Source organism: Phycodurus eques, chromosome 9 (genome assembly GCF_024500275.1).
Source record: "Phycodurus eques isolate BA_2022a chromosome 9, UOR_Pequ_1.1, whole genome shotgun sequence".
NCBI classification, from domain to species: Eukaryota; Metazoa; Chordata; class Actinopteri; order Syngnathiformes; family Syngnathidae; genus Phycodurus; species Phycodurus eques.
In genome coordinates this window covers 24,491,146-24,506,393 of record NC_084533.1, presented here as the reverse complement: position 1 = coordinate 24,506,393, position 15,248 = coordinate 24,491,146, and the positions used below count along the sequence as shown (strand labels likewise).

At 40.6% G+C, this 15,248-nt stretch overlaps 1 protein-coding gene across 1 annotated transcript in view; it reads left to right on the top strand.

The window, feature by feature from the left end:
- Positions 1-15,248, top strand: part of afg2a (AFG2 AAA ATPase homolog A) — a 113,465-nt gene that overhangs the window by 20,449 nt on the left and 77,768 nt on the right. The window contains exons 11-14 of the mRNA XM_061686740.1: positions 835-989; positions 8,526-8,735; positions 11,591-11,644; positions 13,050-13,129. Of these exons, the coding sequence (XP_061542724.1) occupies positions 835-989; positions 8,526-8,735; positions 11,591-11,644; positions 13,050-13,129 (499 nt within the window). The remainder of the gene's footprint in view (positions 1-834; positions 990-8,525; positions 8,736-11,590; positions 11,645-13,049; positions 13,130-15,248) is intronic.

Sequence of the window (15,248 nt, the reverse complement as noted above, 5' to 3'; positions counted from 1 at the left end):
CTTCATGAGACCGAGACGACAATTAAAAATTAATCAACATTACATCACCAATGCGAGGCGTCAAACATGATGTTGTTCTCAGAGATGGAGATGTTCACGCATAGAACGGTTGTTGTGAATTATGCCGTTCAGCTCCCTGTTAGAGACGGCTAGTTTTGCTTAAAGTAACGTTGAACAGTTGGATACCGATACTGGAAAATGAGAACTTTTATGTTTCTTCTGAGATGATGACTCTTCTTTTTATTTTTTTATCCTTCTGTATTGTCGCATGGTTTGGAAACCTGAACTTGTCCGACAAGAATCGCCTCTGTAGTCTTGTTGAAACTGCTGGGAAAAAAACTCAGTAAGTCAGCAGGCCGGACTCGTGTCTATTTTGTTTTTGGTTTGAGCTCTGGACTAAACGTTTGTTAGTGATGTTGTGTACGGTTACAGTGTCTCTTTTATTGCGTTGTATTAAGTAGCTATTTAACATGATTTTGGGGTGATGTTGTGTTGATCAGAATCAGAATCATCTTTATTTGCCAAGTATGTCCAAAAAACACACAAGGAATTTGACTGATGTTAGTGGGCAACAGTATTTTATAGAAATATAAGGTATAATACCAATTTGAACGATGCAGTGTTTGAGAAGTCAAGCGAGAGGGTGTTTTTATTTTGTATTTTTTATTCTTATTTCTTGAAAAGTAGTGATTTTGGAGATGCGAAGATTCCACGACATGTTCCTTGTGGAAAAACCCCTCGGTCGGCTATTGTAGCTCATCCCATATTGAAAAATCTGAATCAGAACACATGTACAGTACACCACCAATGACACTTTACCTGTCTTTTCTGCAGGTTTAAATGCACTGCGGCGAGCGATCAGCGCAGCCAGCAATACGTCAGATCAGCAGCTGATGGGCCAGGTGACGGTCACACTGTCCGACCTCCAGTGGGCCATGTCAGTGGTGAAGCCCAGTGCCATGAGGGAGGTTGCCATTGATGTGCCCAAGGTAGCGTAAGCCCAGGAAATCACCTTTTGACTTTAGCCTCTTTCACACAGAGATCCAGGATGACCGCCGTAACAGTAGATCTGGCATTTGCCTTATACACGTCTCAAGCGCGGCATCCCGCAATCGGATAATTGGTTACTTTGCAGACATAAAATAATGATCAAACAACAAGAACGGAGCTGTCAAAAAGTGATGTCAAACTCCAGACTTACAGGTTGGTTGGAGTCGTCGAGGTTGTGCTGCTTTCGTTTTAGCTCTGATTTGACCTTTGATTGTGTCAATTTGCCAAGTCAACTTTGACCTCCTTTAATTAATCTGCAAGGCTGCTTATGTGCTTTGGTAGTTGCTGCTGCTTTGGTTAGCAACTGAGTTCAAATGGGCTCGATAGTTTGCTATCAGTAATAGATGTAAGCAGTATTCGCAGGAGATTGGGATCGAGCCATGAAAAAACAACTTTGACGCTCCTCCCTAAAAATGATTATAATTGCTTATACTAATAGTTTAAACTGTACATATACAACAAACTCTGATACCAAAATAGTTGGATATCATTTCAAAAATCCATCATTTCCAATTAACATAATTTAATCATTCATGATAATATTTTGGAGAAAATACTCCGGACAAGCACAAAAGTCTCTGTAACTTCCAATAACAACCCAGGCTAAACTTAGCTCCTCCCCTGATATACAAAGCTTTTCTCTCAGTTGAGCTGTATCACTTCAATTTACTTCCTTGACACCACTGTCGTTTCTTATTTTGACAGGGCTTTGGCGGCATCTCTTCCACAGAGAAAAACGGAAATAGGTGAATTTGTGAATAGTGAGCCTCGTGATCCCTTTTTCTCTCTCAAATGCCTTAACGTGTCCTTATAAAAAGTGAGCCAGGGTGTAAATAACCTCCTCTCATAGAAAGAGGGGGGATGGAATGAGAAAGGGGGAGTAAAGGAGGTGGAGAGGGGGCGGCAAGACGCAGGATGTTTTGACATTGCATGTGTAGGACATAATGGACAGGAAGAAGGTTAACATCATCCTCTGCTGGTAATTTGAAACAGATGGGCTCACCAAGGGTTCCTGCCAGACGCCAACGTAAAAAAAATAGAAAATGAAGGCGATATGTCCATCCTATCTACTCTGCACGGCCTCTTTGCCACACTGTGCACATCCAGAGATGCGGCAAGTTCCTGGAATTAAAAAGTGACCCCACCTCGCCTCATTGGCAGCTCAGCTGAAAGGCGAGCTACACAGCCCCCGGGCTTGATTATGTCCCCATGAGTGCAAACATTTGTTTCTAATGGCTTTTATATAAGAAACTTCCAGCGGAGGCCGGATGAATACATGCCTCGAGTTCCTCGGAAGACTTCTCCAATAACGTAAATTACGCTTGCTTGTTTGACTCATTTTATGACAAGTTACCTCATCTCTTCTTCTTCCTAATTTACAGTTTTTTGGCAAATCTTGCCACATCATTTTGACCAAGGACAGGAAATTGCAGTAGTGGTTAGCACATCTGCCTCACAGTCGAGAGTGTCTTGGTTCAATTCTATGTATGGAGTTTGCATGTTCTCATACTTGCGTGGGTTTTCTCCAGTTACTCAGACTTCCTCCCACATTCCAAAAACATGCATGCTAGATTCATTGAAGACTCTAAATTGAATGCGAGTTTGAATGGTTGTATGCCAATAAGTGCCTTGGGATTGACTGGCGACCAGTCCAGGGTGTACCACGCCTCTTACCCCAAGTTAGGCTCCAACTCACCCACGAATCCAACCCTAATGAGGACAAAAGCTGTACAAAATTGATGGCTATATAGATTTTGGCCAAGGCAGAATAGTGGTTGGCATGTTTGCCGGGTTTGAATATTGGTCTTGAGTTCGTGTTTTATTTTATTTTTTTGTTTTTTTACAGTAAACCCATTGTAAAGGTATTTGAACAAAAACAATTGCAAGCATAAATGTATAGAAAATACTATATACATTGTAGTGTCTGTGATATATGTGCCTTGAAGAAGCAGTGCCTGGTGAACGACTGAAAGTGCATCGGCGACTGTGGCTCTCCTTTTCTGCGGGGGGGGGGGGGGGGGGGGACCAAACCCAAAAACACTCATTGGCAGTTTATCCATGCTTATTTAAGAATTTATGGGGTTAAAAAAAACTATATATATATATATATATATATAATTTTTTTTTTTTTTTTTTTTTTGTTCAATGCACTTATAATGGCCGTCGATTTTCCGGTGATTTTTGCTATTCACGGTTCGGCCTGGTCCCTATCTCCCGCAAATAGCGGGGGTCCACTGTATAGGATTAAATTATGAACAGCTATGTAGCAGTGGGACTCTTAGAGAGAATCTCACTAAGTTAAAAACAAATCAAGATTGCATGTGGCATCTGTATAAAAAGCTACTTTATTTTGGGTTTTAACAGTATTTCTCTCTTTCCGAACCCATCAAAGCACCAGCACTTTCTTGTAAAGATCAGAAAACAACAGTAAAAGTTAATAAGCGGGTTTTCGAACTTAAAAAAAAAAATAAATAAAATCACAATGAGCGAGTAAGGTGTGAGTCAAAGCGTCGGCCTTGTAATTCCACAAACGTGACTAAAGTGCCTCGCAATTAATTCTAGCGTGCTGGCCGTTGGACCGTGGCAAACTCTTCAGAGCAAGAATGCCATGCGAAGCCTTGAGAAGAGTGATTTGCGTTTTGCTGAGTAGTGCGTCTCTGGGCCAACGCACGCCAACTCCACGTCGTAAAACCACTATGCAATGTGAGTATATGTTGCACCTGTGGTGGGAGAGGAGATGCATTTCTGGGATAAGCGGTGGCAGCAAAAGCCAGAAGAAATAGGACAACATACATGGAGAAAGACTTTTTAATCCCTTCATTAAGACAAAAAAACATCACTAACTATAGTGATGTATTGTAGATGTTTTTATTCCAGTATATTGATTATCACACATTGCTCTATCATGATACTATTGGTATCTTTTGGGAAAATATCACTGGATCTTGTGTTGCATTGTTGATGGTTTGCTTCCAACACATCGATTGTTTAACAATTGCTTTATCGTGATACTATTGGTATTTAGAACTATTGGTATCATTGGAAGTGTTGGTAGATTTTGTGATTTATAGATAGTTCTTCCCCCCACCCCTCCAAAAAAAGTTGTTGAATATTGTGATTTATCGTAGACGTTTTCTCTCAATATATCGATTATTGTGCAGTCACCGGATTGTGATACTGTTGGCATAGTTTGAAGTATATCACTAGAAATTGTGATATATGATTGATGGTTTCTTCTGGTTTATTGACTATCACACAATTACGTTATCGTAATACTATGGGTATTTTACATATTGATGGTTTTCTGCCAACTTATCGATTGTCGCATAGTCTCTGTAATACTATTGTTATCTTGATACTGTTGGTATCATTGGAACATTATAACTAGATGGTGTGTGGTGTAGCAGATTATTCCTATATATTGGTTATCGTACAATTGTAGTATGATGACACTATTGTATTATTATTACTATTATAATGTGCACCCGCAAAATCGAACCCCAAAATCAGGAAAATCCTTCTATCCATGTATAATGTGCGCCATCAATTTGCTGTTATCCAGGCTCAAAACATGAAGTATTAATAGTATTTTTATTAGGTTTTTCAAATAAATATTCTGCTCTGTTTGCATGCGCCGACGTCCGTGTAGCTTCCTCACCATTTCTACTACAGTTCTTATATTAGCAAAGAACAAAGCCGGTGATTGATCAATGCTCGATGATAGGGTATGTATAACATTTTAATAGTCCTGTTGAATATATCTCAGTGGGTCAGCTGCTTTGGATGACTCAAGTTATTGATTAATAGTTGGTGTTGGTCCACCAGGTGTTGTTTACTTTTCTAGCATCAGCTAGCAGCTACAGGAGCTAGCTGCGGGGGCTAGCGGAAGGGGCTAGCTAGCTTCCATAGCGACGCAGAGAAGTGAAAAAGAAGAAGTGAAATGTCTTAAAGGTAGCTGATCTGAGACCACGTTGCAATGGAAAGTAAGTGGCAATACGCCAGTTATATAGTTGTATATGATTTTAATCATGTGCAACTGAAAATTAAGACTTTTTTTCAGTGTATGGTTGTAATAGTATTGCTAGATATCATGACGTGTTATTGACCGTTTAAAGTATGGATTTTTGCACAATCTGTGTATCATGATACCACGGACATCATAGGTAAAATATTGCTAACTATCGTGATATATTGTTGCTGGTTTTCTTCTAATATATATCGATAATGGGACAGTCACTGTATTGTGATACAACTGGAATTGTCAGAAAAATATCACTAGATATTGATGTTAATTTTCTTCTACAGTAACATACAGTATATCGATTCTCTCCCAGTCGCAGTATCGTGATAGTATTATTATTTTTCAGAAAATATCACTAAATATTGTGATGCATCGTTGATGGTTTTCTTCCATTGTCGATTGTCGCGCAAACTCTGCATTGGGATTCTATTGGTATCGTGATACTATTGTTATCATTGGAAAATGATTACTAGATTTTTGTGATCTATGATGCAGTTTTCTTCCAGTATATTGATTATCGCGCAAGTATGATGTATTATTGATTGTTTTCATCTAATATATTGATTATTACAGAATCACAGTATCGCGATACTACTGCTACCGCTGCTTTTACAGTTTTATTTAAAATTTCTTTCAACTCTTGGCTGCCTAAACAAACATTTTGGCTTTCCGGCCTATCTGTCTCTCATCCTCTCCTCCCCACCTTCTTCTTCCGCCCTTTCCTCTCCCCCCTGTTCTCCCCCCTCACTTGGTGCTGTCCATAAATTGCTTGGTATTTACAGTATGTGGCCAGATGCCAGGTTTCCATTAGGTGCTTCGTTCCCCGGAGACGGCGCCGGTGGCCTGGGATGTGTTACCTCTGTCAGGAGAGTGGGTGTGATGGAGGGTGGCGGTGGGGGTTATGCTAGAGGGAAGCGAGAAAAGGAAGTCAAAGACTGGGAGGAATTCAAAGCAGAAATTATAAGGAGCAAAGAGATGACTTGATGATGAGAATAGAAGGATGCTAAATCTGCCTGTGTGTGTATTAACTGTCAACAACAGCTGTCATCCATCCATCCATCCATTTTCCGTACCGCTTATCCTCACGAGGGTCACGGGCGTGCTGGAACCTATGCCAGTGAACTTCGGGCGAGAGGCGGTGTACAACCTGAACTGGTCGCCAGCCAATCGCAGGGTACATATAAACAAACGACGACTCGGACTCACATTCAAGTTTTTGACTCTGTGATACACAGTGTAGATACTCTCATTTAAAAAAAAAAAGTATGGTGACCCCTGACTATTGGCGGTTATCTCTTCACCTATTTGCTTTTTTAAAAAGAAAATTAGATTTTTTTTTGGGCGTGGGGTGAAACATGTTCAGCTATATGCTGAAAAACTCTCGAATCGGAATCTCAGCCTATTTTGGGGCGCTACCTGTAATGTCGTAAGATGCCAGAACATGGCGCCAAAGCCCTGGCTAATAGGCAAGTCGTAATTGGCATCAAGGAAGTACTGTGGTGCCTTGAGTTAAGAGAGCCTTGGCATACAAGATTCTCGAGTTATGAGTCGTTGCTTGTCCGATTAGTTTCCTTGCAGTGCAAGGACAATATTAGTTGATGGCGCTAACTCGCCCTTTATGTGGTTTGTATATAAAATAAGCTCCAAGGAAGAAGAACACATAGGTACAGTCGTGTTTTGTGCTTGCATTTTCCGCGTTTGCTAGTTATGTGGAAAGCAAATGTTATTACTGTGTTGTTGTTGTTTTTTCAATACAGTAATGTTGAGTGCATTTTTTTCTTATGATAAATACGTTAAAAAAATGTGGGTGTTGTTTGGAGGGACTAGAATGGATTCATTGCATTTAATTTCAATAGGGCAAGGTGTTTTGTGATACGAGTGTTGCCACGGAATGAACTAAACTCACATCTCAAAGCACTACTGTATGTTGAAGTGACACGTCTTGACGAAGAGACTAACATCTCTGTGCAAAGAAATGTCAGGAAAAGCCTACTTGAACAGCAGAACTTTATTTGGGGTTCATCAGATACACTTTTAAGTGGTGGCAGGTGTGTGCTGACTCCCATTTAGCATGATTTTGAATATGATTTATTGTGGTTATCTTTTAATGTCAGGGAGAATTTAAGTTTTACCTGGGTTTTAAGTGGAAGTTACATATTGTCTTCACCGCATGTTGAGGTGCACTTCAGGTGCATTTTTTATTTTTTAGATCTCAAATCATATGTAAGCCATTTTTTAAGGGTAATGTTGAAAGATTAGTTTGAAGTGATATTAAAGTGTTTTAGTGAAAGTTTGTGGTATATTTACGGTTTACACTTACAACCTATGTTCCGGAACAACGGATCACCATCCAATCGTAAATTTTGAGGTGACATACCTCGTTTTTGCATAAACAAGCACTGTTCAGTTCGCTATTGCACACTTTCTGCTGCTCTGCTTTTCTGTTCCTGCCTCGCTCGTAATCGCTTTCCCCTCAAGCATTTATGACTTTGGAAACAGATAAGTTTTTCCCCATCTGGGAAACAGGTGGAAGATATAAGCGTTTTGCCAGGAGCATTCTTCTTTTTGTTTTCCATCAGTGGAAACTGGTTTTGGCAGTACTCTAGCATGTTCATAGTTGGGTTTTTTTCTTTTTTTAAACGGGCCAGTTTCAGAAAGCCATTCAACGTGAATGAAGGCAGATGGTGAGAGGTTATGTTAACCATACAAGAATGCACGCTGATTTGAATCAGAATGGACGAATGGGTTACAAGTGCACCGTAGTGTAGATTTGAAGACGTGAAGAGTAGAATGGATTGCGCGTGGACGCGTTAGTGCGGGAAGACGCTGGCCTCCCGCCCTCGTTTAGACAAGCGCCCGTTGGCTGACTTTCACATTGTCTCATAATTCAACCGGAATTTTCAGTTCCGCGCGTCTTTCCAAATATTCTTTTAATGCTTCAAACGCTTTTGTCCATCCGGAACAATTTATCACCATTCGCTTTGTCGAAGAGGTCTTCAATGAGACTGACTTCTGCATGCAATCATTTTGTGTCTGGTCTGTGGAGGATTTTGCATCTTTCTATATATGGTGGTGACTTGAAATACAAGTTTAATTGGTTCTCTGACCAAGAAAAATAGCACTCTATTGAACTTTATAAAAACATACATTAATGACATACTGTAAGTAAATACAATGCAAAGAATTAAAATTGTTGCCACATTTTATCCTTCATTTCAATGGACATTGTGCTGCTCCTTCCGGTTTGCGCGCCTTAGAATTGAGTCACTGCCACCATACAGGGTTTGCATTTCAAGTTTGCACCCACAAGTTAAATAAAAAACAAATGGCCAAACAACGGCTCGTATCTCAAAAAATTCAGGTCACTTGTACCTTAAGACATCACTGTACATTGTATTTCTTGCTTTTTAAGACACTCCGCCAACATCACTAAGCTAAGCTCACCCCCATCCAGGTCCGCTGGGCAGATGTCGGCGGCATGGAGGACGTGAAGCTGAAACTGAAGCAGGCCGTGGAGTGGCCCCTGAGGCACCCAGAGGCGTTCACCCGCATGGGCATCCAGCCACCCAAGGGGGTGTTGCTGTACGGACCGCCAGGCTGCTCCAAGACCATGATCGCCAAGGCGCTGGCGAACGAAAGTGGCCTCAACTTCCTGGCCATTAAAGTCAGTTTCTCTCTCTTTATTATCTGTCGATTCCTAATCTTGCCAAAAGTGCAAACTAGGCATGATATGTTGCTGTGACTGTTTGCTGTTCATTCGTTCACGGTCACATATAAGCATGCAAACATTTGACATTCATCATATGGGTTCTTAGGTTTCATAGCTTTTCACAGACCCAGGCATCAAGGTCGAGGTCAAACGTCATGGTCACTACAAGGTCAAATACACCAAACTAAAAAGCTGTAATTTGTTTTCAATATTCATCTGATTGTCTCCAAACGTGACGAACACGTCGTCTGTAGATAACCACTCAGAGGAAGCAATGGCAGTTTATACAGACTAGGCAATAACGTTAGGCTTCAAGCACCGACTTTTCATTTGGAAATCCCTGTCAATATAGTCAATTATTGAAGGACAGGTACGGGTCAATTTCTTTGCTGCCCCATGGGTCAGTCATGGTCGCAAACTGCAAAGAACCCATTGTGTTTTCCTTCTCTATTAACTCCCGGCAATTTTCATACAGTGTAGGTTAGAGCTGTGCGATATAGAAAAATCTTTATATCCCAATATTGAGGTAATTGTATACCCTGATATATATGATACATCTCCCAATATCGTATTTTTCCTTTAAATTACAGAACTAGGAATTTTCAATTAAGTTTGACAAAGTTTGTCATCTTGTTCTAAAGAACCTGATTTACCCGAATGCACTCAGTCTATCCCTAATAATTATGAATTCATGTATTTAACCCAATAATTCATTCATCAAACAATATCCACTATACGGTCTTAACGTGTCCGTCAACTTCCTAGAGAAGATGTTTCCCCCCGATGACCCCGGGAGGGATGTCTCATTGCCCCATTTCCTGTGCAAAGAGCTTCGTTGTGTGACCCTTGAACCCATGTTTGTTCATTTTCATTCATCACCTCTGAACCCCCCCCCCCAACCACTGTCACCCCGGCCTCCCTCCCTGCCTTCATTCATTCACAGCGGCCTGACAGAGATGGATGGGCAAGATTGTCGTGTTGTTGATCAGTGATTGTCTTTCAAAGCGGTTGCCATGTGAGACGGGAAGCCGCGGCTGCATGCGGAAATGCTTATGCTAATTAAGCAGCTAAAAAAAAGTCTTGACTGAGGTAAAAACGTACAGCTGAAGTCCGTTTTTAGTTTGTTTAGCAGGCTTTTTTTTCTATTTATATGCGAAGACTGTTCCAATTTTTGAACAGTACGAAAAAAATCGACTTATTGTTTGTATGGCTTTTTTGTTTTATTTTTATAGGGCTTTTAGGATTCTGAAAGAAGGAGCAGCTCCAATGAGGACCCCCCCCCCCCCCCCCCCCCCCCCGCACCCCACCCCAATAAATATTTAATGAATGGGGATGTATTCCTAATTTAACTCATCCTTCCATATTTCACAATTTGTTCAACCGATTCAAACCATTCCAACTTTAAACAGTTAAGCGCATTTAGTATATCTGGGTAAATATGTTTTTTTAAATTTCACATTGCCCAAATTCCCACATTGTAATTATTCCAATGCAGAAATCTTACAAATTTAACTCATCCTTCCACATTTCTGAACTGATTCTTGCACAGTGTTTCATGAGTGGCAGATGACTCGGTCACTGGTTTTGCCATGATTCAAAATTTGAATCGCAGTTGCGCAATGAAGCAACGTGGCACATTACAGCGAATATGTATGGTACATATGTATCCTTTACATACCGTGATATTTACGGTATGTAAAGGATACATATACACTACTGTGCTTTACAACAATACTTAAGTTTTTTAAATTTCATATGTACCTACCTGTGGATGACACAGCCAAGCTTGCAGTCTTTTAGCCAAAATGTACGTGACAGTATGCACCGTGCCGGTGACACTCAAGTGAATGGAAGTGAGCTGAGCCATTCATTTTATCCCCACTCTTCTCCATTCTCAGCCACGTCCTCTCTCCGAAGCAACTTGCTTCTTCCTTAACGAACACTCAAAATGTTTATGGTTTAATAAATGTGTTAAAGTACAATATGTATGAATGTATACTGTATGTATGTGCTGACTCAAAAGCCTTTACAGACTCGCCGTGAAGGGCGTCACTATATCAAATCGCTCAATGTGCGGGTGTGAGTCGCAAACTATCTTTTTTTTTTTTTTTTTTTTTCAGTGGTTCCGTCCGGTCGGGTTCAGCCACATCGAGCGGTGTGTGGCCGGCGTTGGAGTTCATTTATAGATTATTTTTCTGATTTGTCTTCAAAATCTCTAAATGGTCTCACCCCTCTGTACCTCTCCGAGCTGCTTCATAAACACACACACACAAACATACAGACAGTCTCTCTCTCTCTCTCTCAGCTCGTATCTCTAGGACGTCAGTCACCACGTATGGTGCTTGCCTCAGCCACCGAGAGGAACCAGGGATGAATGAGTCAGCATGCACACTTAACTTCAGCAGACACGAAGGCTGCGACTTGAAGTGTCCTCTTCTGCGTCGCCCCAGAGGTGTTGAAAGGGTGAACCTCAGAGGGAGGAAGTTGTCCCCAGGGGGACTAAGTGGACATTTATTTACTTAAATCAAAGCCAAGCAAGAAATGTAGAAGTGAGTCTTGGGAATTAATTTGAATCGATTTAAAAGTGGATAAACAGTATATTGTAACCACTTCCGAGACTTAAAGTAGCGAATGGTGCACATTGGAGTCCGTCCATTTATGATGGTTGACAAGAAAGAACACGTAGTGAAGATGTAGACTGTTACGTTTGCTTTTTGCGCTTGCACTCAGGCAGAAACAGAGGTCTGTGAAAGTGAAGTCAACTAATCTATGAAACGTTTTGCTAACATCTACCACTGATGACTTTTCAGGGTCCTGAATTGCTGAGCAAGTACGTTGGCGAGTCTGAAAGAGCTGTGAGAGACGTAAGTCCTGTTTGTACTTTTCCATCAGACCTGTAGAGACTTGAAGTAGACACAGCATCTATCCACCTCTGACTTTTACAGAGTCCAGCAAAAAAAACCAAAATAATTAAAAGTTAATATCATAATATTACAACTTTGTCTTGGCCATTGCGTCATCAGCAGGTTGGAACAGAGGGACTGGAAGAGTCGCAAAATTTCATAGAAGTGGACTATTTTTATGGACCAAACAACCTGTTGGGAATTTTCCTGTTCAACTTCTTGGTAGAGAACTGTGCATTGTGCAAAAAGTATTGAAACATTAACCAGTTGGACATTCAAAGGTTATGGTGCATTTTAGGCTCATCGTGAAATTTCACCTGAGAACCATATATTCCTAACTTTTTGTGAGATGTGTATGTTGAAGTGATACATCTCGACAGAGAGACTAAAATCGTTGCATGTCGGGGAGGAGCTAACTTAGCTAAATTACGGAGAGTCTTCATCGCATGTGTACATGGACGTGCACTTCTGGTGCCTCTGTTCGTTCTTTTTAAAGGGCCATTTTGCAAACTGTATTTAAAGTGATATGATACGCCACCGGCGTATTATGCCATGCTAAAACTTGTACTTTACATCACCTGCCAACCTCAGAGGAATTGAGGAATAAATGACTTCAATTTATTTTGGGAGAAATTCCCAGGCATTTCGGAACCAAAGTTGTGCTCTGTTCAGCACATTTCATGGAGGACGCCTTTGTAAACTGCGCAAAACCTGGAGTGGTGCCATCAAAGGAAATCATATTGTAAAAGTAATAGTTAACAAAATCACATCACCAGCACATTTCGATAGGGCAAGCATGAACAGTTAATGTAGCATCTGCAGCTAGAAGTTGCTATCGGTATCCCCTATCAAGATTATTTTTGCGGTCAGGTCATCAGTTGGGTAAAACTAATCCTGTCTCACGACCGTGTCGCAAAACTGTTTTCCATATTCAAATTAAAGAGAACAACGATCCAATTAGAGCAAAGCTGATTTACCTATCAAATAATAATGAGATATCCCACTGTCTCATCTGCCAGATGTTTTAGACCAATTAGAATAGCTTGAAAAAAGGGCGTCCTGGGCATTTCCAATCCAGATGATCTTGCAAACCCGATAAAAGGACATCAAAGTGTGGCATGGGACATTTAAACTTTGAAAACAGGCAATTCCTCGCAAGGGATTCTTGTAAACGTGAGCTGTGTTACTCTTCATCCTCTCATTATTTTTAGAGCTTTATGTCAGATGTGCTCATACACACATTATGACGCCATCGAGCACTGCATTTCCTGTTTACGCTCGCTGCCAGCTGAGGACCATCTCCCTTTACCGGCTATTTTAAAATCCTCTTTTCCTCCTCTCCTCTCCCATTGTCGCCGCCTCACAGGTGTTTCGGAAGGCCAGAGCCGTCGCTCCGTCCGTAGTCTTCTTTGACGAGATTGACGCACTGGCCAGCGAAAGAGGAAGGTAACTGTGCGTTATTAATAATGATAATGTGTACACTATTGTTCACCTCTGAGTCAACAGACTGCTTATTCATTGTCTGGGCCGTGACAAATGCTATGTCTCATAGGCATCCTCTTTGTGGCCTCTCAGACACACAGGACACTTTTTCTTTAATGGGATGGCACATCTGTCTAGTAGAGGAAATAGGATGGCGGGGGCAGTTGGCGGGGGTTGGCTGGATGGAAGGACATAAACGCTTCATTGTCCCCCGTCCCTGGCAGATGGAGGTGGGGGGGGGGAGAGGCCAAATATGCAGCGTGGATGTGGCTCAAGAAGTAGAAAATAACCATCAGGCAGTCGTACAAAGTACTTGTACCAAGTTTGTGGGTTACCGCACTTTATACTGATGTAGTTTGCTTTTCATTTTCGACGGTTAACTTCCCTTTAAAGTGTTTGTCCGTCCGCCTGATCGTCCGTCTTTTGGTCCGTCTAAATCAGTGTTCCCCAGTGATCAGTGGTACCAGGCCTCGGGCCATATGGTCCCCAAGAAAAACAAACAAACAATAACAATGAACGATCTCAGACCTGACACTCTCACCGGCTGCCATAAGGTGTCTGGAAAACTTAATAATAACTCACATCAAATTCCCGACACAGTGGACCCCTTTCAGTTTACCGACCGCTCCAATAGATCAGTGGACGACACGGTGGCATTGGAACTTCACTCCGTTTTTTTCCTTTCTTTTCTTAATTGGATCAGTGCCTTTATATTGCTTACTTGTAACGTGTAGTTTCTTTTTCTTATGCACCTTGCACCTTACGACTTGAATTGTTAATTTGTTACTGCTGACACAGTGTACCTGTTTTTTTTTGTTTTTTTTTAAACCGGTTTTTAACTTGTAAAAATGGCAATAAAGGCTATTTTATTCTATCCATCCGTCCGTCCATCTAAATCATCCATCTAAATCATCTTTTCATCCATCCGTCCATCTAAATTGTCCATCTAGCTATCCATCCATTCAATCTGATCCTAAAAAAAAATGAGCCTTTATTGACCAAAGGTTTGTGTCCGTATCCAGATAACAGGGATTGGAAGGAAAATTGAAGGTTAGATGTCCACATCAAATAATAGTAATGAAAGAAACATGTATGGATATTTTGGAACAATAGACACGTTTTGTGCACAAATCTATGATTTCAGAAGGTCCCTGAAAGCAACCCCTGACACGATTACTATAGATCGATAAGGAGTACATAGAGTAGCTAGATAGATGCGGAGTATAAATAATGAAAAGACAGCTGACCACCTTAAAGCCTGTCACTGTTAAAGAACTGACTTAGCCTCCATCTGCCAAGGTTATTTATTCGTGCGCATTTCCTGCCATGTTTTATCAATAAAGTGGCTCATGCGGCCCCTCCCTGGGATTTTCAAAACTGTTGACACAGGCGGACCGCCTGTCTGCCTCGTGGCGCGTGTGCGTCCATTCCCCCCACACTGACATGTAAAAAGATGAGAAGCACCTGTAAATCTGTCATCTGAACTAGCACGAGTCCAAACTCGTGGAATGAAATGAGGAAGGCGGGCCAGATGGGGCTAAGGGGAATGTAAAAACACCCAGACAACATGAGACAAAGGTGTCAAACATTGCACAAATCAGTGAGAAGTGAAGCGAGTATTGTTTATTTGATTTGAATGGTACAAGTAAGTATCACCTGCGTATGCTAATATATAAAAAAAAAAATCATTATAGATAATACAAATATATATATTTAAAAAAAATCTAATACATGATAATACGGAAATAAAATGATAAAGTTCATATGTAATTTGAAAAGAAGACCTATTTAAAACCCAAAAACAATGTAAACAGAATACATATGAGCAAGAATCCAAGACAAAAACAAAATATACATATTTTTAAAAAAGAAGATAAACATGTTTTGAAATAGAAATTATTATAAATAAATTAAATAATATTTTACACTTAAAATCCACAATACGCAGACAAATATATTTTTATGGAACAAAAATCTAGAATTACAGCTTTAAAAAATTAAATACTAAATAAATATTCATTACAATAATCTGAAATAACAACAAATGCAGTATTCAAAATGGAATAAAAAATTATATAAATCA